The sequence below is a fragment of the Jaculus jaculus genome, chromosome 15, assembly GCF_020740685.1.
Source record: "Jaculus jaculus isolate mJacJac1 chromosome 15, mJacJac1.mat.Y.cur, whole genome shotgun sequence".
Lineage (NCBI taxonomy): Eukaryota > Metazoa > Chordata > Mammalia > Rodentia > Dipodidae > Jaculus > Jaculus jaculus.
In genome coordinates, this window is record NC_059116.1 from 55027178 (window position 1) to 55053406 (window position 26229).

Below are 26229 nucleotides of genomic sequence, written 5' to 3' on the forward strand. Positions count from 1 at the left end.
TGGCTTTTATAGTTTCCCTTGAAAAATAGGTGTTGTTTGATGGAATTACCTTTATAAGTTATAAGCTGTTTCTCTCTTGCAGCTTTTGGTACCCCCTTTTTTTTGTTTAATGTTTTAACTATAATGTGTTATAGTGATTTTCTTCTCTGGTCCCACTTATTCAGTGTTTTGTGTGTCTCTTGTACCTGAATTGGCCTCTCTCTTTTTTCAAGTTTGGAAAGTTTTCTTCTGTAATATTTCTGATAATATTCTCTATACTTTTGGCCTATAGTTTTCACTTTTGTGAATTCTCATAATTCAAACGTTTGGGCTTTTTAAGATGTCCCACATTTCTCTCATGTTATCTTTGTATGTTTTTTGGAACTTGTCATTTATTTTGTACTCCTGGTATATTTCCTCTGCTTTGTCTTCAGGCCTGGTATTCTGTCCTCCACATGATCAATTCTGTTCTTGAGGCTTTATTGAGTTATTTCATTTTTAATTTCCACTAGGATTTCATTTGCATATCTGTCTCTTTATTGTGGTTCATTTTCATTTCTTAGTGATATTTTCATTGATTTTAATTGATTCCTTTGTACTTTCTTAGAGTTCATTCAGGCAGCTGAGCTTCTTTGCTTTAAGTTCATTGAAATCATTCTGCTGTCTATTGCATTGTTTTGTTGATTTTTGTTCTATTTTTTTCTGTTTGCTCATGTTCTTGTTAAGTAGGTTGTATATTCTTGTCATCGTTTCATTTCTGTATACTTACTTGATTTGGAGTTTCTTCTTAGTAGTTTTTGTTGGAGACTTCAACTAAAGGACTAGGCATATTTGGTTGGAATTATCTTGCCTTGTGTGTCTGTGTGTGTGTGTTGCTCAAAACCATCAGGAGCATTTTTTGTTTATTTGTATTTATTTATTTGAGAGTGACAGACAGACATAGAAAGAGGGAGGGAGAGAAAGAGGGAGGGAGGGAGGGAGGGAGAGAGAATGGGCATGCTAGGGCCTTCAGCCATTGCAAATGAATGCCACATGCATGCGCCACCTGTGCATCTGGCTTATGTGGGTCCTGGGGAATTTAGCCTTGAACCAGGGTCCTTAGGCTTCACAGGCAAGTGCTTAACTGCTAAGCCATCTCTCCAGCCCCATCAGGAACATTTTTGAAAGATACACTGTGTTTCACTTTTATCCTAAACAGATAATCAAATTATTTGATTACCCAAAAATGATTATAGGGCCTGGAGAGATGGCTCGGGGATTAAGGTGCTTGCCTATGAAACCTAAAGACCAGGGTTCAATTCCCCAGTACCCATGTAAGCTAGATGCACATGGTGGCACATGTTGCTGGAGTTTGTTTCAGTGGCTAATGGCCTGGTGAGCCATTCCCTCTCTTTCTCTCTCTGCCTCTTTCTCTTTCCCACTCTCAAATAAATAAAAAGAAAATATAATTTTTTAAAGACTATAGTTTATAGATCAGTAAATCTAGATTTTCTTTCTTGAGCATATATCATCAATATTTCCAAAGACTAGAGGGATGTATGATTATATAGATTTAATTTTCTTTATAAGCTGTTTTAAGAAGATACTAAAAGAGGATTGGGAGATGGCTTAGCAGTTAAAAGCATTTGCTTATAAAACCTGATGGCCCAGGTTTGATTCTCCAGTACCATCATAAAGCCAGATGCACAAATTGGCGCTTTTGTCTAGAGTTCACTTCCGGTGGCAAGAGGCCCATATTCTCTCTCTCTCTCAAATAAATAATATTAAAAAAAATTTTTTTGAAAATTATTTTGTGTATTTTCATTTATTTATTTGAGAGTGACAGTCAGAGAGAAAGAGGCAGAGAGAGAGAGAGAGAGAGAGAGAGAATGGGCACGCCAGGGCCTCCAGCCGCTGCAAACAAACTCCAGACACGTGCGCCCCCTTGTGCATCTGGTTAACGTGGGTCCTGGAGAATCAAGCCTCGAACTGGGGTCCTTAGGCTTCGTAGGCAAGCGCTCAACCGCTAAGCCATCTCTCCAGCCCAATATTTAAAAAAATTTTAAACACACAAATAGAAGTTACTAAGAGTATATAAAATGAAGTGTCCAAATTATCTGTATTTGTTTTATCCACAGGATTGCTCTATTGTTCTTAAGTACAAATAGAACAAACTGCATTATAATAGCTCTGGTGTATGGGAAATGATTATAAATTAAATTTTTAAGTAGTTTGAATGACTTGGATGGTGGCTTTTTACTATAGTTCCTCCCTAGGAGATGTGAGTTGTATTTGGAAGTACATTGCAATGCTCATAATACTTATTTTTTCTTTTCAGAATGAAGATAGCATAAGAAAAAGCTTTCAGCAGCAATTAGCTGATGCCATAGCTATTGTCAAAGGAATGTACAAGGTGGGTTTTTGGTGCTGCCAAAAGCAAGTCTAACTTTGGTTCCTGTGTGTTCAAGGAATGGAGCTCTTTTTGAGTTCCCAGTCTGAGCTTTTAGCTTTGAAGGTTTATTTCCTCAATTTCTGATTCAAGTCAGAAGATTTAGGCCAAGACTATTTATGATCACACATTAGGATGATAGACAATCTAGAAACTGGAGAATTCCAAACTGGTATACAGGGTATGTGGGAAATTACCAAAATTACCTAAGATTTCTGTGCAGCTGAAGAGCAAAAATTCATATATTCCCAAGAGAGAGGTCCTCAGACTTGTGATAAATTCCTGTGAATGGGCTCTGACTCTTGATGGAATAACTGTTGTAATGATAGGGACAGTGGTATTTTCCCAATATGATCTTTACTGTCTTACATAATGGGAAGACACATACATACACACACATTTCCAATTATGGATTTTAGAATTAATAAGAACCGTTTGCTTTCTTTTGCTTTATAAGTATAATCTCACCTTTCATTTCAATATGCTCCATAAATAAATAGTTCATACGTGTAGCTGTTACCTACTTATCACAGACTTCTTTACATACCACTTACCACATCTGCATTGAATTATGTATGTGCACATTCAGTGTCTCTGTTCTGTATTACATGATAAGCTTTATGAGGACAGGGACGCTATCTGTATTTCTTGTTTGTTGATGGGGCTATACCTCTTAGGTTAGATGCTTGGCTCACCACTTAGTATCAGGTAATAATTGTGAGTCAATGTTTCTCAGAGCCTATGGTCAATGCTGGTCTTGCATACTTGCCAGTCATTCTCTCCCACTGCGCATTTTCTCTTCCGTTTTCCTCCTTGCTGTTTTTTTTTCTTTTCTTTTCTTTTGATTTATTTGTTGGTTTTTTTAAATTTTTATTAACATTTTCCATGATTATAAAATATATCCCATGGTAATTCCCTCCCTCCCCACCCCCACACTTTCCCATTTGAAATTCCATTCTCCATCATATTACCTCCCCATTACAATCATTGTAATTACATATATACAATATCAACCTATTAAGTATCCTCCTCCCTTCCTTTCTCCACCCTTTATGTCTCCTTTTCAACTTACTGGCCTCTGCTACTAAGTATTTTCATTCTCACGCAGAAGCCCAGTCATCTGTAGCTAGGATCCCCATATGAGAGAGAACATGTGGCGCTTGGCTTTGAGAACTCTCTATTTAGCTCCATAGCCCATTTTTTGATTGGCTTGTTTGATTCCTTATTATTTAACTTTTTGAGGTCTTTGTATATCCTAGATATTAATCCTCTATCAGATATATAGCTGGCGAAGATTTTTTCCCATTCTGTAGGTTGCCTCTTTGCTTTTTTCACTGTGTCCTTTGCAGTGCAAAATCGTTGTAATTTCATTAGGTCCCAGTGGTTAATCTGTGGTTTTATTGCCTGAGCAATTGGGGTTGTATTCAGAAAGTCTTTGCCAAGACCAATATGTTGAAGGGTTTCCCCTACTTTTTCCTCTAGCAGTTTCAAAGTTTTCGGTCTGATGTTAAGGTCTTTAATCCATTTGGACTTAATTCTTGTGCATGGCGAGAGAGAAGAATCTATTTTCATCCTTCTGCAGATATTTATCCAGTTTTCAAAACACCATTTGCTGAAGAGGCTGCCTCTTCTCCAATGAGTATTTTTGGCATTTTTATCGAATATCAGGTGGCTATAGCTACTTGGGCTTACATCTGGGTCCTCTATTCTGTTCCACTGATCTACATGTCTGTTTTTGGGCCAGTACCATGCTGTTTTTGTTACTATGGCTCTGTAGTATAGGTTAAAATCAGGTATGGTGATACCACCAGCCTCTTTTTTGTTGCTCAGTATTATTTTAGATATTCGAGGTTTTTTGTGATTCCAAATGAATTTTTGGATTGTTTTTTCTATTTCCATGAAGAAAGCCTTTGGAATTTTGATAGGGATTGCATTAAATGTGTAGATTGCTTTAGGTAAGATTGCCATTTTCACAATATTGATTCTTCCAATCCAGGAACAAGGGATGTTTCTCCACTTTCTAGTGTCTTCTGCAATTTCTCGCTTGAGTGTTTTAAAGTTCTCATTGTATAGATTCTTTACTTCCTTGGTTAGGTTTATTCCAAGGTATTTTATTTTTTTTGATGCAATTTTGAATGGGAGTGATTCTCTGATTTCATCCTCTGTGTGTTTGTTGTTAGCATATATGAAGGCTACTGATTTCTGTGTATTTATTTTGTATCATGCTACATTGCTGTAGGTTTTGATCAGCTCTAACAGCTTGCTAGTAGAGTCTCTAGGGTCTTTTATGTATAGAATCATGTCATCTGCAAATAATGATAACTTGATTTCTTCCTTTCCAATTTGTATCCCTTTTATGTGTGTCTCTTGCCTTATTGCTATGGCTAAGACTTCCAAAACTATATTAAATAAAAGTGGGGACAGTGGACACCCTTGTCTTGTTCCTGATTTTAGTGGAAAAGCTTCCAGTTTTTCCCCATTTAATAATATGTTGGCTGTAGGCTTGTCATAAATAGCATTTATTATATTGAGATATGTTCCTTCTATTCCCAGTCTCTGTAGGACTTTTATCATGAAGGGATGTTGGATTTTGTCAAATGCTTTCTCTGCACCTAATGAGATGATCATGTGATTTTTGTCCTTCAACCCATTTATGTAATGTATTACATTTATAGATTTGCGTATGTTGAACCATCCCTGCATCTCTGGGATAAAGCTTACTTGGTCAGGGTGAATGATCTTTTTGATATACTCTTGTATTCAGTTTGCCAATATTTTGTTGAGAATTTTTGCATCTATGTTCATGAGGGAGATTGGTCTGTAATTTTCTTTTTTTGTTCTATCTTTGCCTGGTTTTGGTATCAGGATGATGCTGGCCTCATAGAAGGGGTTTGGTAGAATTCCTTCTTTTTCTATTTCCTGGAAAAGCTTAAGAAGCAATGGTGTTAGCTCTTCCTTAAAAGTCTGGTAAAATTCAGCAGTGAATCCATCCGGGCCTGGGCTTTTTTTAGCTGGGAGATTATTGATAACTGTTCGGATCTCCATGTTTGTTATAGGTCTATTTAAGTGATTAATCTCATTTTGATTTAATTTAGGTAGGTCATATAGATCAAGGAAATCATCCATTTCTTTCAGATTTTCATACTTTGTGGAGTATATGCTTTTGTAGTATGTCCCTATGATTTTTTGAATTTCTCTGGAATCTGTTGTGATGTTGCCTTGTTCATCTCTGATTTTATTAATTTGTGTCTCTTCTCTCTTTCTTTTGGTCAGATTTGCTAAGGGTTTATCAATCTTGTTTATCCTTTCAAAGAACCAACTCTTTGTTTCATTAATTCTTTGGATTACTCTTTTTGTTTCTATTTCATTAATTTCTGCCCTAATCTTTATTATTTCTTCCCGTCTACTAATTTTAGGTTTGCCTTGTTCTTCTTTTTTCCAAGGCTTTAAGGCGAAGCATTAGGTCGTTTACTTGCGTCCTTTCTAATTTCTTAATATAGGCACTTAAGGCTAGAAATTTACCTCTTAGAACTGCCTTCATTGTGTCCCAGAGATTTTGGTATGTTGTGTTCTCATTATCATTTGACTCTATAAATTTTTTGATTTCCTTTTTGATTTCTTCATTGACCCACTCATCATTTAGTAGTGTATTGTTTAGTTTCCATGATTTTGTGTATTCTCTATAGCCTTTCTTGCTACTGATTTGTAGTTTAATTCCATTGTGGTTAGATAGAATGCAAGGAAGTATTTCAATTTTCCTGAATTTGTTAAGATTTGCTTTATGTCCTAATATATGGTCTATTTAAGAGAATATTCCATGTGCTGCTGAAAAGAATGTATATTCTGCAGCCTTTGGATGAAATGTCCTGTATATATCTGTTAGGTCCATTCCTTCTATGACCTCATTTAGTCCAGATGCCTCTCTGTTTATTCTTTCCCTGGATGACCTGTCAATTGATGAGAGTGGGGTGTTAAAGTCACCCACCACCACTGTGTTTGGTATTATCTGTGACCTTAGTTCTAATAGTGTTTTTTTGACGAATTTGGGAGCCCCTTGTTAGGTGCATATATGTTTAGGATTGTAATGTCCTCCTGTTGGAGTGTGCCCTTAATCAATATAAAGTGACCTTCCTTATCTTTCTTGACTAACGTCGGACTAAAGTCTACCCTGTCTGATATTAGGATAGCAACCCCTGCTTGTTTTCTAGGCTCATTTGCTTGAAACACCATCTTCCAACCTTTCACCCTAAGATAATGTCTATCCTTTGTAGAAAGGTGAGTTTCTTGGAGACAACAAATTGTAGGATCCTGCTTTTTAACCCAGTCTGCAAATCTATGTCTTTTCGTTGGGGCATTGAGACCGTTGATATTAAGAGATATTATTGAAAGATGTGTATTTATGTTTGCCATTTTTGTGTGTGTGTGTGTGTGTGTGTGTGTTACTGGTCTACCTGTGCTCTCTTCTGTTAACTGGTATTTGAGTATAGCTTGTTTTTTCTAGGTTCCTTATATGTGTGCTTTTCCTTTTGTTCAGCATGGAGGATTCTATCAAGTATTTTCTGTAGAGCTGGTTTTGTCTTCAAATACTCCTTTAACCTGCTTTTGTCATGGAATGTCTTTATTTCTCCATCTATTTGAATGGATAACTTTGCAGGATAAAGTAACCTTGGTTGACAGTTGTTATCTTTCAGAACTTGGAATATATCACTCCAAGCTCTTCTGGCTTTAAAAGTTTGTGTTGAATAATCTGCTGTAATCCTGATGGGCTTGCTTTTGTAGGTAACTTGATTTTTCTCTCTAACTGCTTTCAATAATTTTTCTTTGGTTTGTGTGTTTGGAAGTTTGATTATAATATGGTGAGGGGAGGTTCTTTCTGGGTTTTGTCTGGCTGGGGTTCTAAAGGCTTCCTGTATCTGTATTGGCACCTCTTTCCCAATTTTGGGGAAATTTTCCTCTATGATTTTGTTGAAGATGCCTACTATGCCTCTGGAGTGGAGTTCTTCTCCTTCTACTATGCCCTGAATTCTTATATTGGATCTTTTCATAGTGTCCCGAATATCTTGAAATTCCCACTCATACTTTTCTATAAGTTTGTCTTTCTCTTTGTTGGACTGCATTAGGTCTGCCACCTGGTCTTCTAGCTTAGATAGTCTGTCCTCTCCCTCATCCATCCTACTGGTGAGATTTTCTACAGAGTTTTTTATTTCATTAACTGTGTTCTTCATTGCTAGTAATTCTGACTGGTTTTTCTTTATTATTTCTATTTCCCTATTTATGTCTTGTATTGCCTTCTTTATTTCATTAAATTGGTGTCCTGCCTCTTCTTTGATTCCTTTGATTTCCTCTTTGATTTCTTCCTTGATTGTTTTCATGTGTTCTTTGACCTCTTTGAACATATTTATAATTATTCTTTTGAACTCTTTCTCAGGCATTTCCTCTAACTCTTTCTCACTGGAGGACATTTCTGATGCATTAATACTTTTAGGTGGATTTATATCATCTTGCTTTTTAGTGTTTCTTGTGTTATAATGTATATATTTTTGCATCTTGGATTAAGTTTATACTTGGATTTTCTAGCTAGCTGTGTATTCTTAGCTGTATCAATTGATTTGATGTAATATATTTTCAGGGTAGGACCTTAAGGTATTAGGTGTGGCTCTTAAGACTCTCAGAGTATCTACAAAGATGTTCTTAGGGGTTGAGTTTCCCTGCTATAGGAGTATTCAAGCAGGCTGAGTGGAATAAAATACAGGTAGATTCTAAAATTTAACTAAACACTGTACACATTCAATCAAAAACAGCCCCGAGTATGTATGCAAGAGTAGTTATTATAATGACCAGATCTTCTATCAACAAAGAGGTTTAAATTTCTGGTCTGTTGAGGGATGCAAGTCAGCTTGTGACCAAGTGAGACCCTTCCCTGGTGCAATCCCAGTTACCTTGGGTGATTTTGGTCTCAGTCAAGTTGCTGCCTGGGTCGTCGGGCTGCTGTTCTGATTTCTGGAGCTGGGCACTTGCTTTTCCTACGGGGCAAACCGAGCCGCTGCTGCTGCCTCTGCTGCTCCTATAGCTGTCACCACCAGAGCCACCACCGCTGCTGAAGCTGCCGCTGCTGTGACCACCGCCGCTGCTCCCCCAGAAGTCGCTGCTGCGGGATCTGCCGCCGCTGCCGCTCCTGGGTCCGCTGCTGCTGGGGCCGCTGGTACGGGTGCTGGAGCCGCTGAAGTTGCTGCCAAACTCTGCTCCTGCTTGGGTCCCGCTGTCAGCCCAAGTTGGCATGGCCAGGTCCCGGGCCGCTGCTGTGTTCGCTGGAGCTGGGCTCAGGCGGTGGGGGAGGGGAGGGAGCCGCGGCTGCTCTGGTTGTCTCGCAGCTCCACGTGTTCTACCTCGCGGTCTTTTCCTCCCCTGCTTGCTGCCGCTCTCCCCTCACGTTTCCTGAGTTGCGGAGAGCGCGGTGTGAGGGGAAAATCCCGCACCTGGCTTTTCCTGCGGCTCGAGCTGGTCTGGCGGTTTTCTGCTGCGCCGTGGCTGCGGTGTTTGGCCGAGCTGCCTGAGCCGCTGGAGCCGCTTTTCCCGCCTGTGCGGGCTCTGGATGTTCTATAACTCTTCTACTTCTCCGCTGCCACCTCAATTTCCTATACACCTCACTTTTTAGTAAAAGCGTGTATTTTGCTGAGTTTTTTTGGTCTTTTTCCCCCCTTGGCTGCTTTGGCGTGGTACCTACGCCGCCATCTTAACCGCTTTCTAATTTCTTAATATAGGCACTGAAGGCTATAAATTTACCTCTTAGAACTGCCTTCATTGTGTCCCAGTGATTTTGGTATGTTGTGTTCTCATTATCATTTGACTCTATAAATTTTTTGATTTCCTTTTTGATTTCTTCATTGACCCACTCATCATTTAGTAGTGTATTGTTTAGTTTCCATGATTTTGTGTATGCTCTATAGCCTTTCTTGCTACTGATTTGTATTTTAATTCCACTGTGGTCAGATAGAATGCAAGGAATTATTTCAATTTTCCTGAATTTGTTAAGATTTGCTTTGTATCCTAATATATGGTCTATTTTAGAGAATGTTCCATGTGCTGCTGAAAAGAATGTATATTCTGCAGCCTTTGGATGGAATGTCCTGTATATATCTGTTAGGTCCATTCCTTCTATGACCTCATTTAGTCCAGATGCCTCTCTGTTTATTCTATCCCTGGATGACCTGTCAATTGATGAGAGTGGGGTGTTAAAGTCACCCACCACCACTGTGTTTGGTGTTATCTGTGACCTTAGTTCTAAAAGTGTTTGTTTGACAAATTTGGGAGCCCCCATGTTAGGTGCATATATGTTTAGGATTGTAATGTCCTCCTGTTGGAGTGTGCCCTTAATCAATATAAAGTGACCTTCCTTATCTTTCTTGACTAACGTTGGAATGAAGTCTACCTTGTCAGATATTAGGATAGCAACCACTGCTTGTTTTCTGGGCCCATTTGCTTGAAACACCGTCTTCCAACCTTTCACCCTAAGATAATGTTTATCCTTTGTAGAAAGGTGAGTTTCTTGGAGACAACAAATTGTAGGATCCTGCTTTTTAACCCAGTCTGCAAATCTATGTCTTTTCGTTGGGGCATTGAGACTGTTGATATTAAGAGATATTATTGAAAGGTGTGTATTTATGTTTGCCATTTTTGTGTGTGTGTGTGTTTCTGGTTCTACCTGTGCTCTCTTCTGTTAACTGGTATTTGAGTATTGCTTGTTTTTTCTAGGTTCCTTATATGTGTGCTTTTCCTTTTGTTTAGTATGGAGGATTCTATCAAGTATTTTCTGTAGAGCTGGTTTTGTCTTCAAATACTCCTTTAACCTGCTTTTGTCATGGAATGTCTTTATTTCTCCATCTATTTGAATGGATAACTTTGCAGGATAAAGTAACCTTGGTTTACAGTTGTTATCTTTCAGAACTTGGAATATATCACTCCAAGCCCTTCTGGCTTTAAATGTATGTGTTGAATAATTTGCTGTAATCCTGATGGGTTTGCTTTTGTAGGTAACTTGATTTTTCTCTCTAACAGCTTTCAATATTTTTTCTTTGGTGTGTGTGTTTGGAAGTTTGATTATAATATGGCGAGGAGAGGTTCTTTCTGGGTTTTGTCAGGCTGGGGTTCTAAAGGCTTCCTGTATCTGTATTGGCACCTCTTTCCCAATTTTGGGGAAATTTTCCTCTATGATTTTGTTGAAGATGCCTTCTATGCCTCTAGAGTGGAGTTCTTCTCCTTCTACTATGCCCTAAATTCTTATATTGGATCTTTTCATAGTATCCCGAATATCTTGAAATTCCCACTCATACTTTTCTATAAGTTTGTCTTTCTCTTTGTTGGACTGCATTAGGTCTGCCACCTGGTCTTCTAGCTTAGATATTCTGTCCTCTCCCTCATCCATCCTACTGGTGAGATTTTCTACAGAGTTTTTTATTTCATTAACTGTGTTCTTCATTGCTAGTAATTCTGACTGGTTTTTCTTTATTATTTCTATTTCCCTATTTATGTCTTGTATTGCCTTCTTTATTTCATTAAATTGGTGTCCTGCCTCTTCTTTGATTCCTTTGATTTCCTCTTTGATTTCTTCTTTGATTGTTTTCATGTGTTCTTTGATCTCTTTGAACATATTTATAATTATTCTTTTGAACTCTTTCTCAGGCATTTCCTCTAACTCTTTCTCATTGGAGGACATTTCTGATGCATTAATACTTTTAGGTGGATTTATATCATCTTGCTTTTTAGTGTTTCTTGTGTTATAATGTATATATTTTTGCATCTTGGATTAAGTTAATGCTTGGATTTTCTAGCTAGCTGTGTATTCTTAGCTGTATCAATTGATTTGATGTAATATATTTTCAGGGTAGTACCTTAAAGTGTTAGGTGTGGCTCTTAAGACTCTCAGAGTATCTACAAAGATGTTCTTAGGGGTTTAGTTTCCCTGCTATAGGAGTATTCAAGCAGGCTGAGTGGAATAAAATACAGGTAGATTCTAAAATTTTACTAAACACTGTACACATTCAATCAAAAACAGCCCCGAGTATGTATGCAAGAGTAGTTATTATAATGACCAGATCCTCTATCAACAAAGACGTTTAGATTTCTGGTCTGTTGAGGGATGCAAGTCAGCTTGTGACCAAGTGAGACCCTTCCCTGGTGCAATCCCAGTTACCTTGGATGATTTTGGTCTCAGTCAAGTTGCTGCCTGGGTCGTCGGGCTGCTGTTCTGATTTCTGGAGCTGGGCACTTGCTTTTCCTACGGGGCAAACTGAGCCAGTGCTGCTACCTCTGCTGCTGCTGTAGCTGCCACTGCTGGAGCCACCACTGATGTTGAAGCTGCTGCTGTGTCCACTGCCACTGCTCCCCCTGAAGCTGCTGCTGCCGAGTCTGCCGCTGCTGCCACTCCTGGGTCTGCTGCTGCTGGGGCTGCTGTTACCGGTGCTGGAGCCACTGATGTTGCTGCCGAACTTTGCTCCTGCTTGGGTCCTGTTGTGAGCCCAAGTTGGCGTGGCCGGGTCCCGGGCCGCTGCTCTGTTTGCCGGAGCTGGGCTCAGGCGGTGGGGGAGGGGACGGACCGCGGCTGCTCTGGTTCTCTCGCTGCTCCACGTGTTCTTCTGCCTCGTGGTCTGATCCTCCGTTGCTTGCTGCTGCTCTCCCCTCATGTTTCCCGAGTTGCGGAGAGCGCGGTGTGAGGGGAAGCTCCCACACCTGGCTTTTCCTGTGGTTCGAGCCGAGTCTGGCGGCTTTCTGCTGTGCCGCGGCCGCGGCAGTTGGCCGAGCTGCCGGAGCTGCTTTTCCTGCCTGTGCAAGCTCTGGATGCTCTGGAACTCTTCTACTTCTCTGCTGCCGCTTCAATTTCCTATACACCTCACTTTTTAGTAAAAGTGTGTATTTTGCTGAGTTTTTTTGGTCTTTTTCCCCCCTAGGCTGCTTTGGCATGGTACCTACGCCGCCATCTTAACCAGAAGTCCCTCCTTGCTGTTTTATTAAAAAAAAAAAGTTTTATTTATGAGAGGGGGGAGGGAATGCATGTGTGTTCATATGGGTTTATCAGGGCTTGTTTCTATTATACATGTATACCAGACATATTCCTCTTTGTGCATCTGCCTTCATGTGGGCACTGGTGAACTGAACCCAGGCCAGCAAGCTTTACAAGCAAGCTCTTTTAACTCATTGAATCATCTCCCCAGGTCTTATCCCTTTTCCTAACAAATACCTCAAAATTTTATAAGGTAAAAAATGCAACTTTTATCCCAGATTCCTTTAGTAGCTATGGCATTGGCATTATAAAGTCAGTTCATGACTAGTGGGACCTGAGGATGAGTTGACTATAAAGTTTTGAGGTAAATGGTTCTCCTTAATTTAAAGTAATTTCTGAAGGGAACAGTCTCCCTTTTTATTGTTCAATTTTCTTATGTCTCCTTCCAATGCCTACAGCTACAACAGCCAACTTGAAATCCTGGTTGAGGTTGCAGAATGGAAAGATAGAAAGCATTGGTCTTTGTGACATCACCAAGCAACAAAGTAACCCTGGGCTTTCCCTTGTATTGCCTGAAATAATTACTCACAGTGTTTAAGTCACCTGTAGTAGATTGAATAGATGGCCCCAATATATTCAGTGTTTTATTAGTTTGTAGTTTGAATAGGCAGCAATCTGGCTAGAGGAGGTGTCACAGGGCAGATCTTAAGATGTGGTGGTGAGTTTGAAATTCCAGTCTAAAGATATGTTTGACCTGGAATTCCTGAAGTGTGCTGTGTGGCTTTTGGCTTGTGATTTTCTCTCCTCTGCTTGGACATTTGGAAACGGGGCCATCTTCTGCCATTATGAAACTTCCTCTGGATCTGTAAGCTTCAATAAATATCCCTTCCTCCATAATTGTGCCTGGTTTGGAAGTTCATCTCAGCAAACCTGAAGCTGTCTGCTATACCACCATTAATTGGTTATTTGGTATCTTACAGCTGTAAACATCTTAGGACTATTTGCTCTGTGAATAATCTTTGGCTCTGGGCCAAATTGTGTTTGCACAGGTGTCTGTGATGCAACATCTTACTCATCTCCTCTTCTACAACATCATGTACTTCTTTCCCTCCAAGTGGTGAGGCCTAATTTCCCTTCCCTTTAGTTTAAGCTGGTCTTGGAGGCAAGAAGACAAGAAACAGAACATGTAGGATTTCTAAGGTGAGGCTCCCCACAAAGCCTGGCAATGTTACCCTTACATCATCAGAAGGCTTCTTATTGTCTCTCTTTGAGCCCAACTGCCATTTTCAAAAAGCCCAAGTCATATGGAAAGTCTGATAAATCCTGATTCCTTGGACTTATATGTACATATCCTTTAAATCATCTCAGCTCCAGCATTAAAAATGAGTATAAAATCTGCTTCCAGATTACTTCAGCCACCAGCCAGTTAGAAGCATTCCATCTAAGGCAGAGATAACCTACCCCTGCTATTCCTGTACTGATTTTCTGACTCATAGAATTTGTAAGCATAATGAACATCTTTATTTTATGATGTTACCTTTGTGAAGACATGTTACACAACAATAGATAGATACAATAGCATTCTATTCACTTCAGTAAGTGATTTCTCAATTAAATTTGCTGAATAAATTACTTTTCTGGTAATTTTTTTCTTCAAAATTTTTTTTTCAAAAGCTAGCATGGTCTAGTCAAGCACCATGTATGCTTAAGAGAAATTACTATGAAGCCAAACCATCTGGGTTTGAATCTTGGCTCCACCATTTAATTACTATAGATTTTAGACAAAGCAATGACTTTTTCAACCTGTTTCCTCAGCTGTCAAATGCAGATCATAATAGGACATGCCACATGGACAGGTATGTTCCAAATGTGAGACCAATGATCTCTGAGGCATATAAAATATTATCTGGTCTTCAGTTAGTAAAAACTAAGTGCTTGTAAAGCAGATGGATACCTGTACATATTCATGGTCCTCTTTAATGTTGGTGTCTGTTTCTGTCCTTTATCTTACTTTAACTTCTAAGCTTAATGACCTTCTGGCCACTGACTGTAGATAAGATAAAGTACCTTAGGTTGTGAAAATAGCTCAGTAGATAAAAGTTCTTGCTGCACAAGCTTGACAACCAGTTTGGATCCCCCAAACCCAAATAAAGCCAGACATGGTAGTGCACATGTCTGTACTTCCAATATGCATTTGGCAATGGAAGGCAGAGTCAAGAGAATCTTGAAGTTTATGGGCTACCCAATCTAGTGTTTACAGTTGAGATGCTATCTCAAACAAGGTAGAATGCAATAACTAACACCTCTAGGCTACTTCTGATCACAGCAAGAGCTCTGTTATATGTGTGTACCCGTACATAGGCACACACCACACACACATATAAATACACACACACACACACACACACACCAAAGAAAACAGATAAAGCACCTTACGACATCTGTAGTCATTATTAATACTTGTTATGTTGAAATTGCCATTTGGAGCTAATAAATACAGTTTTACCAAAAATGCATAATTTTCAGAAATTTGTTTATTTTTATTTTGAAAGAAATGCTTTTATTTATGTATTTGTAAATAGAAAGAGAGAGGGGAAAGAGAGAGAGAGAGAAATGAGCACACCAGTGCCTCTTGCAACTGCAAATGAACTCCAGATACATGTAGTACATTGTGCATATGGCTTTACATGGTGTGTTAGTTTAAATATATGTCTCCCATAGACTTAGGTGTTTTATTAAAACTTTTCACCTGAGCCTTCAGGCATCTGGCTGGAGGTGGTGTCACTGGGGGCGGATCCTGAAGCCCAGCCCTAAGTTTGTTTGGAGTGCTTCTGTTTTCCAGCCCAAAGGTATGCAGAAAAGTCCTGAGTTTTGGTTGGGTCCTGCTTGCTTAAGTTCCATGCTGCTGTTTTTGGAGACTATGAAGTGAATTCCAGATCAGCCTGAGCTAAAGTGAAACCCTACCTTAAAAAAATCAGAATATAGGTTGACACATGCAAAGATAAGCATATTTACCAGGATTTATTGGAATACTATAGAAATGCAGTTATTTCTATGGTAAACTTTGTGAAAACTTTACCAAAAAGCAGATAATTATACAGGGTATAAAGTACTAAGATTGGGTGAATAAGAAATATAAGAGGATTCTATGTAGATGTTTTATAGGAATATATTAGGATATTTTAGTGGCAAGTGATATAAATCTAACTCACTTTACATTAGCTAAAGATTGTACTGGCCTTTTTTTTACAATGAAAAATATTTAAATAGTAATGACTGGGAAAAGCTGGGCTTTGGTTCTCTCTTCATTCTCAAATTACATCAAAAGAAATTGTCTAACTCCAGGTTCTGCCTTCTCCTCTTGTGATTTATTTCATTTTCTCTGCACATGAGGGAAAATTTAAGAGAGTATTTTTTCTAAATAGGTCCCATAAGAGTCACAGAGTTAACACTGAATGACATGTATTGGGTTTTGTGTCCCTTCCCTAAGCCAGTCCAAAATTATATGCCTATCCCCAGGGATATATCCAAAAGGAGGTGTGGGGCACCTGAATAGAACAGAAAGATTGTATTGTCTAAAAGAGGGATACTGGTTAAGTAACAATGATTATGCAAACTGGTTTCCCCCTTGCAACAGATGTGAAAGAGAAGACAGGACATATTCAAAGAACTGTATAGGCCACTGTTAATAAGTGTTGTGTTGTCCCATTAGACATATATGGCTACTGAAATTGAAATTAATAATTTTATTTCTTGTTTTTAAACACCAAAAGCAAGCACACCCTGGGGAACCTGGACAGAGCTCAAGCACTCTGCATACCTTAGGATGGAATTAATATCTGCCCCTAGAAAAACCTTAGGGCTGAACCCCAGGCTCCACCCACAGTGACACCTCTTCCAGCTAGGCAGCTGGAAATCAAAGTTACAGCTTTAATAAAACATTTGGGTCTATTGCGGGACATAAATTCAAACTGCCACATTCTACCTGGATTAATAACCATCTCACATAGGGTTTTCAGTCCAGATTCAAAGGTGTCCATAGTCTTTACCAACTTAAGGTAGTTTCAAAGTCCCAAGTCTCATCTGAGATTTAAAATTGTCACTTAACTGTGAGTCCTGTAAAATCAAAACAAGTTATATACTTCCAACATATAGTGGCACAGAGTAAACTTTTCCATTGGTATAAGGCATAAAAAGGAGAGACTGGACTAATGAAAACTCAACAACCAATGAGCAAACATCTGCATTTCAAATCTAATATGTATAACCAGTGACAAGTCTCTGGATTGTCCAATTCTGCTCCTCCAGCTGGGCTGAGAATTCAGTCAAAACTTCTCGTCTGAGCCAACAATGCTTCATGGTAGCCCTTGCACAATCTTGATATATCTAAAACATCTTGTGGTCTCTATGACTTCTAGTGGTTCCACTAGTCTCTTTATCAAAGCCATCATACTCTGCCTCGTGCCATGTCTCAGCAGCATCTCCTGGAACTGTGTGCACTTCATGACCCACTCCATGCATTTTTCATGCTTCTGAAACCCATACCATGTGTGCAGGTCACAGCCATGTTCTTAATTCTTTCTCCATGTTGGTCATTGGTATATGTGAAGACTACTTATTATTGTGTGTTGGTTTCATTAATGTCAGTTTGCTGAAAGAATTTATCACCTGTGGAATTTTTTTTTTGGTGGAGTCTTTTGGGTCCCTTAATTATAGAATCATATCATCTGCAAATAAGTTTGTTTGACTTCTTCCTTTCCAGTTTGAATCCTTTTTTAAAATTTCTCTTATTGTTAGAGTTACAACTTCAAGTACTATGTTAAATACAGTGAGGAGAATGGCCACCCTTGTCTTGGTCCAGACCTTAGGGAGAATCTTTAAGATTTATCTCCAGCTAGCATGATATGGGCTTTTGGTCTGTTATAGATCATCCTGATTATGTTGCAATATGATTTCTCCATCCCTAGTTTCTCCAGGGTTTTAATCATAAACATATGTTATATTTTGAGGGCCTTTTCTACCTCTATTGAAATGATCATGTGATTACTGTCTTTAAGTTTATTAATGTGATGAATTACATTTATCAATTTCCTTATGTTGAACCATCCCTTAACCCTGGGATGAAACTTATTTCATCAAAGTGGATATTACTTTTGATATATTCTTGGATTTGATCTATAAGAACTCTTTGAAAATATTTGTATATAATTTTTTCAGGAATATCGGTCTATACTTTTTCTTCTTGTGTCGTGTTATGATATTAGTGTAATGCTGGCTTCATAGTCAGGGAGCATTCCTTTTCTATTGCATTAAATAATTTAAGAAAAAGTGTTTTTTATTTATTTTATCAAGGTTTTGAGGAATTCAGTAGTGAATCCATCTGAGCCTTGGCAGTTTTTGGTTGGAAGGCTTTTCATTACTCCTTTAATCTGATTAGATGCTCTAGTTCTATTCAGGTGTTTTGTCTCTTCTGGGTTTAGTTTTGGTAGGTCACTGACATAAGAATTTATCAACTTCATCCAGATTTTGTAATTTTGTATAATATAGATTTTTGAAATACATTTTTATGATTCTTTCAATTTCATTTGTATTTGTTGTAACATCTCCCTTTTCATCTCTTATCTTGTTGATTAGAGTTTTATCTTTTTTGGATCAATTTGGCAAAAGGTTTATCAATCCTGTTTACTTTTTTGAAGAACTAGCTCTTTATTTCATCAAATTTTAGCATTGTTTTCTTTATTTCCATTTCATTGATTTCTGCCCTGATCTTGATTATTTATTTCCTTCTGATATTTTGGGATGTGTATTATTTTATTTCCAAAGCCTTCAGATGGATTGCTAAGCTTTATATTTTGGATCAATTTTTGTAAGGTAGACATTGAGAACTATAAACTTCCCTCTTAATACTGTCTTCATTGTATCACATAGATTTTGGTATGTTGTACTTTCATTGTCATTCATAGGAATTTTTTTATTTCCCTTATGATTTTGTCAATGACCCATCATTATTCAATAGCATGCCCTTCATTCCTGAGGAGCTGGTGTATTTTCTGTTGCTTCTTTTGTTGTTGATTTCTAATTTTATGCATTGTAGTTTATTATAATATAGGAATTATATAAATTTTACAAAATTTATGGAGACTTGCTTTGTGTTCTAATATATAATCTATCTTAGGGATAGTTCCATGAGTTGGTGAGAAGAATGTGTATTCTTCAGAGTATGAATGGAAAATTCTGTAGGTGTCTGTTAAGTCCATTTGATCTATGGTATTGTTTAGCTCCATTGTTTCTCTTTTTATTTTCTGTTTAGATGATCTATCCATTGATGATAGAGGGGCATTATGGCTATTCACTATTATTTTGTTGGGAGTCTTTCTGATTAACTATATAGTTGATTTGGCTTTATAAAATGTGGTATGCCTTTGTTATATATATACTGAGCCATCTCTCTAGCCATATGTTCTTTTTTGGTGTTATTTATTTTCATACATTTATTCAGCCATTTACTGCGTTCTTTTTGTTGATTGTCTTCTATTCATTTCAGCCTAATGTTGCATTCTTTTTGTTGATTCTCTTCAGTTTCATTCAGCCATTTGCTCATGGTCCCATTAAGTTTCTGGAATATGCTTAACATAATTGCATTTTGGAATTCCTTGTCTAGAGTTTTCTCTAGATAGTCTTCATTGGAGGTTTCCACTATGGGACTAAGCATTCTTGGTGGGAATACTTTGTCTGTGTGTGTGAATTGTTTGAGGTTTGTTCATCTATAAATAGTCCTTTTGTTTTTCTTATAATGTAGCAACAGCAGCTCTTGAGGAGTCTATTCTGAGTGGCCTGGTCAGCCTTGATCCAGATGGGCATAGGATGGAGGTCTGTCCACAGGTTTGAGCTGGGAACACTGAAATCTGAATTATTCTGCCTTGTTTATGCAGTCTCCAGCAGGTATGGGTAGATTGTGAGTGGCCTGTTCTGCTCAGTGCCTGGGTTGGACCCTAGTGGCTTGCTTACTCATTGTCATCCTTGCTATACTCCATGTCCAGAGAGCTAGAGAGTGTGATCAGTTCAGACCTGAGAATCTCTACTCTGGCTGAGTGCAGGTGGGAACGATTTATTTTATTTTTTTACTTTTACTTTTTTGAAACTCTGGAGTGAGTTTTTAAATCTGTTTAATTTTTAAAGGCTTTTAATTTTTAAGTTTTGTGCGATATTATAGCACTTCATTTGCAGATAAAACATTGAGAATTTTATATTACTTAGTTGTTTTCTGTTTTGCAAATATATCATCTAGGGTTCTGATAAAAACAGAAATTGGTCCAGGTACTTCAAATATAGGGTTTAATATAGGAATTTAGGTATTCACAACACTCTTAGAATAGGGTGCTGGAGATATGGCTTAGTGGTTAAAATGCTTGCCTATGAAACCTCAGGACCCAGGTTTGATTCCCCAGCCAGATGTATAAGGTGGTGTATGTGTCTGAAGTTTGTTTGCATGGCTGGAGGCTCTGATGTGCTCATTCTCTCTCTATCTGCCTCTCTCTCTCTCTCTCAAATAAATAAATAAATAAATAAAATATTTTTAATAAACTCTTATAATGGAGGAATCAAAGTCTGGAATACTATCACCATCTTTAAAGATAATAGGCATTGTTTGGAACATCATTCGTTGGACATCTCCCTTTTCCATTGATTTGTGGTCTTTTCTTCATCATATAGGTTTAATCTTCACTTAAAGGCTATCACACCATTTTATGACCCTATATTAAGGCAATCCTTTATTGTGAAGGTATATTGTGGTCACATGAAATATTTTAGTCTTATTGTGTGTGTGTGCTGCTGGCAATCAAACACAGGGCCTTGTGCATGCTAGACAAGTGCTTTATTAATATCTAGCAAGTTTGGGATTTTCTTTTTTTTTTTACACCATATCTTCAAAATTTATTTATTTATTTTTCTAAAAAATATTTTTATTTATTTATTTGCAAGCAGAGAGACAGAAATGGATAGAGACAGAGAATATGAATGAATGAATGAATGAATGAATGTGGGTTACCAGGACCTCTAGCCACTGCAAACAAACTCCACATGCATGTGCCAATTTCTGCATCTGGATTTATGTGGATACTGGGGAATTAAACCCTGGTCTTTGCAAACTTTTCAAGCTAGTGCCTTAGCCACTAAATCATGTCCCCAGCTCTTCTTTATTTCTTTTATGTAAACAAAAATAATTTTGTTTACTTCCCTCTTAAACAAACTTCCGTTTTAAATATTTTTATTTATTTATTTTTTGGTTTTTTTTTTCAAGGCAAGGTCTCACTCTAGCCCAGGCTGACCTGTAATTCACTCTGTATTCTCAAACTGGCCTTGATCCTCCTACCTCTGCTTCCCGAGTGCTGGGATTAAAGGCATGTGCCACCATGCCCAGCCACTGTGGTTTTTGTTTGTTTATTTTTTCGAGGTAGGGTTTCATCTAGCCCAGGCTGACCTGGAATTCACTATGGAGTCTCAGAGTGGCCTTGAACTCACAGCAATCCTCCTACCTCTGCCTCCCAAGTGCTGGGATTACAGGCGTGTGCCACCATGCCTGGCTTGTTTTTTATTTTTATTGAAATTTGATTGTAAGTTTATTCATGAGTCTTAGAAAATATCTTATCATTTATAATGTTAAATTTTCTTGTCCATGAGTATTATCTTGTATTATTGTTGATTCACTTATGTCTTCTTTTGTATACTTCAAAAATATATATAATTTTATTTATGCATGTTTTATCTATTTTTCATATAGCTCAGTTATGTCTAACTTTTGTATATTTCTTTAGAGCATTTAATCTTTTCTGTCACATTTTTAAAGTTTATTATTAGTATATATTGAAACCATTGGATTTTTATCAGGGTTATTGAAATGCAATTTAGAAAACTTACCAATTGAAAGTGTTCAATTTAATGGTTTATAGTACATTTACATGGTCACACAATCATTATTATCTAATTTTTGAACATTTTTATTACCCCAAAGAGAAGGCTTTACCTATTAGCTCCATTTCTAAAAGTTTCCTTGCCTTGTCAGGGGGAAAACAATGGTTACTTCCAAGGCAGAAGCAGCAGTGTGTTGGGGACATACTCCTTGCTTTTTTAAAAATATATTTTGTTTATTTATTTATTTGTTTGTTTGAGAGGGAGAAAGAGACATACACATACACACACACACACACACAGAAAGAGAGAGAGAGAGAATGGGCACACTAGGGCCTACACCCATTGCAAACAAACTTCAGATGTGTGTGCCCCTCTGTGCATTTGGCTTATGTGGGGCCTGGAGAGTTGAACTGGCATCCTTTGGCTTTGCAGACAAATGCTGTAACTGCTAAGCCATCTCTCCAGCCCCTACTCCTTGCTTTGTGGTTCCTTTGTCATTATTGTATTCATCAGGAAAACCAATAACTGGACTCCCAGTCTGTATTATGAATGAAACTTTTGGCAAAGAAGAAAGTCCTGTGGCCTTTGTGAAACAGAAGGGTCCCACAGATGCTGGTCACAGGACACTAAAAAATCAAGCTGTAATAGATCTAGAAGTCTCCTTCCTGCTGGCCAGTTATCATAGTATTATAAAGTGTTTGGACCAGAGAGATGGCTTAGCAGTTAAGCGCTTGCCTATGAAGCCTAAGGACCCGGGTTTGAGGCTTGATTCCCCAGGACCCCAATTAGCCAGATGCACAAGGGGGCGCATGTGTCTGGAGTTCGTTTGCAGTGGCTGAAGGCCCTGGCACACCCATTCTCTCTCGCTCTCTCTGTCTTTCTGTCTCTCTGTCACTTTCAAGTAAATAAATAAAAATAAACAAAAAAATTTAAAAAAGAAGGTGCTATGCAGGCTACTGGAAAACAAAAATCATCAGCAGGCTTACACAACCATATAAACACTCTGAATGTTACACAACCAACTAACCAGCAAAATATGTCCACTGGTACAATAATAGTATGACTGTTTGAGGGTAACCAACTGTTCTTTGATTATATGTGAGGCCCTCCCATAGAGGGAATTTATCTCTAGTACTGAAATCCTAGTTTAAAACCTCTGTCTGTGAAGATCATGAACCCTAGGGGGAATCCATTACTGTTGTTTGACTAAATGATAAGTTGTGCCCATCAAATTGGCCTCTAGATATTTATAGTATGTTGATGCCCATAGATTTGTGCTGCTCTCAGCTTAGGTCAGAGAAGCTTCTTTTTGCAGATGGTTGTGACTACTGGGGAGACTCAAAGAACTTACAGTAAGTGACTGCTGGGTGCTCAGCACTAAATGAGACATCCTTATCTTGTCTTCTAAGTAAGAGAAGTAAGAGAAGCCAGGCATGGTAGTACACACCTTTAATCCCAACACTTGGGAGAAGGATTACCATGAATTTGAGGCTATCCTGTATCTACAGTGTGAGTTTCAGATCAGTGAGACACTACCTTAAAAAAAAAAAAAAAAAAGAAAAAGAAAGAAAGAAAAAAAAGAGAAAAGAGTATATAAGCCAAAGGATGGAGAAGAGAACTTTGGGACACTATCTTTCAGACATAAAGTGGCAGTTACTTCATTGCTTCACAACAGCTGTCATTACCTCCACAAGACATGCATATAATATTTAGGTCATTAACAGTTAAACATGAATAATTGAGGTGGACAAAAAAGTCATCAAAAGATGCTAATTGGGAAGAAGAGTTTGGTGAAAAGGAGAGGGGTTATAAAAGAAGGTATTGAGAGGGGATTACAATCAAATTACATATGTTCATATATGGAAATTATCAATTAAAAATTGAAAAAGAAAAAGTTTCATAAACACAAGTCTTAAAATAACAACAAAAAATACTGTAAGGGGGCTGGAGAGATGGCTTTGCGGTTAAGCGCTTGCCTGTGATGCCTAAGGACCCCGGTTCAAGGCTCGGTTCCCCAGGTCCCACGTTAGCCAGATGCACAAGGGGGCACACGCGTCTGGAGTTCGTTTGCAGAGGCTGGAAGCCCTGGCGCGCCCATTCTCTCTCTCTCTCCCTCTATCTGTCTTTCTCTCTGTGTCTGTCACTCTCAAATAAATGAATAAAAAATTAAAAAAAAATACTGTAAGGTCTAAACCAGCCCTAGATACATATTGGCAGGAGAATAATATAGTGAAGTTCAGATGAAGGCTGACAGCCTGGTCATGCCTTTTGGTAGGGAGGAATCTGCCTACTTGTGCAATGCTATATCCACTTGTGCAATGCTATATCCACTTGTCTGCTTTTTTTAGATAATAGTCTCTTGGGTCTTTGCAAGGGGATTTTAAGCTGGTCATAGTGGTGTATACTTGTAATCCTGGCACACAGGAAGCTGAAGAAGGAGGATCTCATATTCATAGTTATATTAGGCTTACTAGCAAGACCCTTTCTCAATGGTGGCACAAGCCTATAATTCCAGCACTCTGGAGGCAGAGCTATAAGGATTGCCATGAGTTTGAGGCCAGCTTGGAATACAGAGTGAGTTCCAGGTCAGCCTGTGGTAGAGTGATACCCTGCTTTAAAAAAAAAATAAAATAAAAACTTAAAAACAGATGACAAAGATTCTAGATTCAACAGTTCTATTTTCCATCTTAAGTACAAGTTGAGGATTTTCTCATACATGTATCAATGTTTTCTGATCTATGTCTAGCCCTGTATTGCATACAACAGGCTCTATGAATATTTGAAGATTTGTCTTTGTATGACTCTTCAAATACAAGAGGCCTATTTGGGTGCTATCATAAGGGAAGGAGCATATGCATCATTGTTCAAAAGGATTTGACATTTCCATAGTCCCAGAGTGCCTGAAATAATACCAACAAAATTTCATTGTCTTAACTCAAAGAAGCACAAGTACATGCTTTTTCAAGGGCTGAGGGTATATTCCTTTATTATGTTTTTATTTTTTCAAGCAGAAAAAATCTAAAATAACCAAAGGCCTCTCATGGAGATATTGACTGGGGACACTTGGAGGAGAAGAAGGGGGTGGAAAGGTAGATCTTTAAACTAACAGAGGATAGAGTTGTGGGGAGAGTGCCCAAGAGCCTTATAGAAGCTTGGCCTCCTTAGTTCTGTATAGACCTGAACAAAAAGATCATACCACCTGCTAGTGCAGTTAGTTACCCATTGTTTTCCAGAACAGAGGATGGAACCAGAACTTTATACATGCCAGGCAAGGTCTCTACTTCTGAACTAATAGCACCAGCCCCTCTCAATATTTTTTCCTGCTGGATGGCATGGTTGGCAGGGCATGTGTTACAGAAACATGTACATAAACAATGTTGAATAAGCTTGTCCTCTTCCCTTGGCAGATAGTCAGTGATAACCAAAGCAGTTGTTCTTATTAAATCATCTACTGCAGCCCGACATAGCATGAAGTACCCCACAATATGTCATCATATTTGCTATTGCTGCTAGAAAGACACAAAATATAAGAGAATGGATTAGACGGAAAAAATAAGTTCTCATATTTTCAGATTTAGTCTCATGCCCTGCTTTAGGTTTAATTATAACTGACATGTAGAGGGAAAGGTGATTAAAACTCACCCTTCTTTTATATAGCACCACTCAGATATTTGAAGAAAACTCTACTATTTATTATTTCTTCCTTTCTGGTTAAAACTCTTTATCTGTTCCTCAAATGAGGGTAATTCCAGACTCCTTGACATCTCTGTGCACTCCTCACATGTACAATAAATGTTACAAACCACATCATGTCCCCAATGATCTGAGGAAACTAAGAGCCCTGGCAGCAGAGAGTAAAGTTGACCATACTTATTCTACATACCCTTAGAGAGTAGGAGAGACTTCTTCAGTCAGACTGGTAGCTGTGCTTGGTGAGTCTGGTGGTGTTGTTATAGTTAAATTCTTGTTGCACAGGCTAGCCTCAAATTTCTGAAATTGAGCAATCCACTTGCATCACCTTCCTAAATAGCTGGGGCTACATTTACCACCAACCTTTTTAAAATAAAATAGACAAAGTGCTATTAATAATAATATTTATTTTAAAGTATTCAGGAGTCATAGGTGTTTTATTTTATTTTCAAAATACTTTATTTGTAAGGAGAAAGAGAGAGAGAGAATTAATTAGCATGACCTCTTGCTGCTTCAAGCAATCTCCAGATGCATGCACTGCTTTGTGCATCTAGCTTTACATGGGCAATGAGGAATCAAACCCGGACCAGTAGGCTTTGCAAGCAAGTGCCTTTAGCAACTGTACAATCTCTACAATATCTCCTAAGTATTTTAAAAAAATGAACTAAATACATTCTCTACTTGGAACAAAACATATGAACTTAAATAAAACAAATGTATATAAATGTAAATACTATTCATTCATAAGTTCCTATACAAATCATCAGCTTAAATACGTATCACTAAAATATATATCTGATTACAACCTGCCCCTGTTTAAGTTCCTCATAAGACTATATAAGACAGAAGAAAATGCACTGATGAGCACTAAATATTGTGTTTAATATTTTAATTTTTATTGACAATTTCCATAATTGTAAACAATATCCCATAGTAATTCCCTCCCTCTCCCCACTTTCCCCTTTGAAACTCCATTCTCCATCATATCCCCTCCCCATCTCAATCAGTTTCTCTTTTATTTTGAAGTCATGATTCTTTCCTCCTATTATGATGGCCTTGTGTGGGTAGTGTCAGGCACTGTGAGGTCATGGATATTCAGGCCATTTTGTGTCTTGAGGAGCATGTTGTAAATAGTCCTATCCTTCCTTTGGCTCTTACATTCTTTCTGCCACCTCTTCCTCAATGGACCCTGAGGCTTGGAAGGTTTGATAGAAATATTTCA

General features: G+C 38.1%; 1 protein-coding gene across 1 annotated transcript in view; it reads left to right on the forward strand.

Annotated features, from left to right (window-relative positions):
• Nucleotides 1-26229, forward strand: part of C15H10orf67 (chromosome 15 C10orf67 homolog) — a 202224-nt gene that overhangs the window by 59942 nt on the left and 116053 nt on the right. The window contains exon 4 of the mRNA XM_045134756.1: nt 2297-2371. Within this exon, the coding sequence (XP_044990691.1) occupies nt 2297-2371 (75 nt within the window). The remainder of the gene's footprint in view (nt 1-2296; nt 2372-26229) is intronic.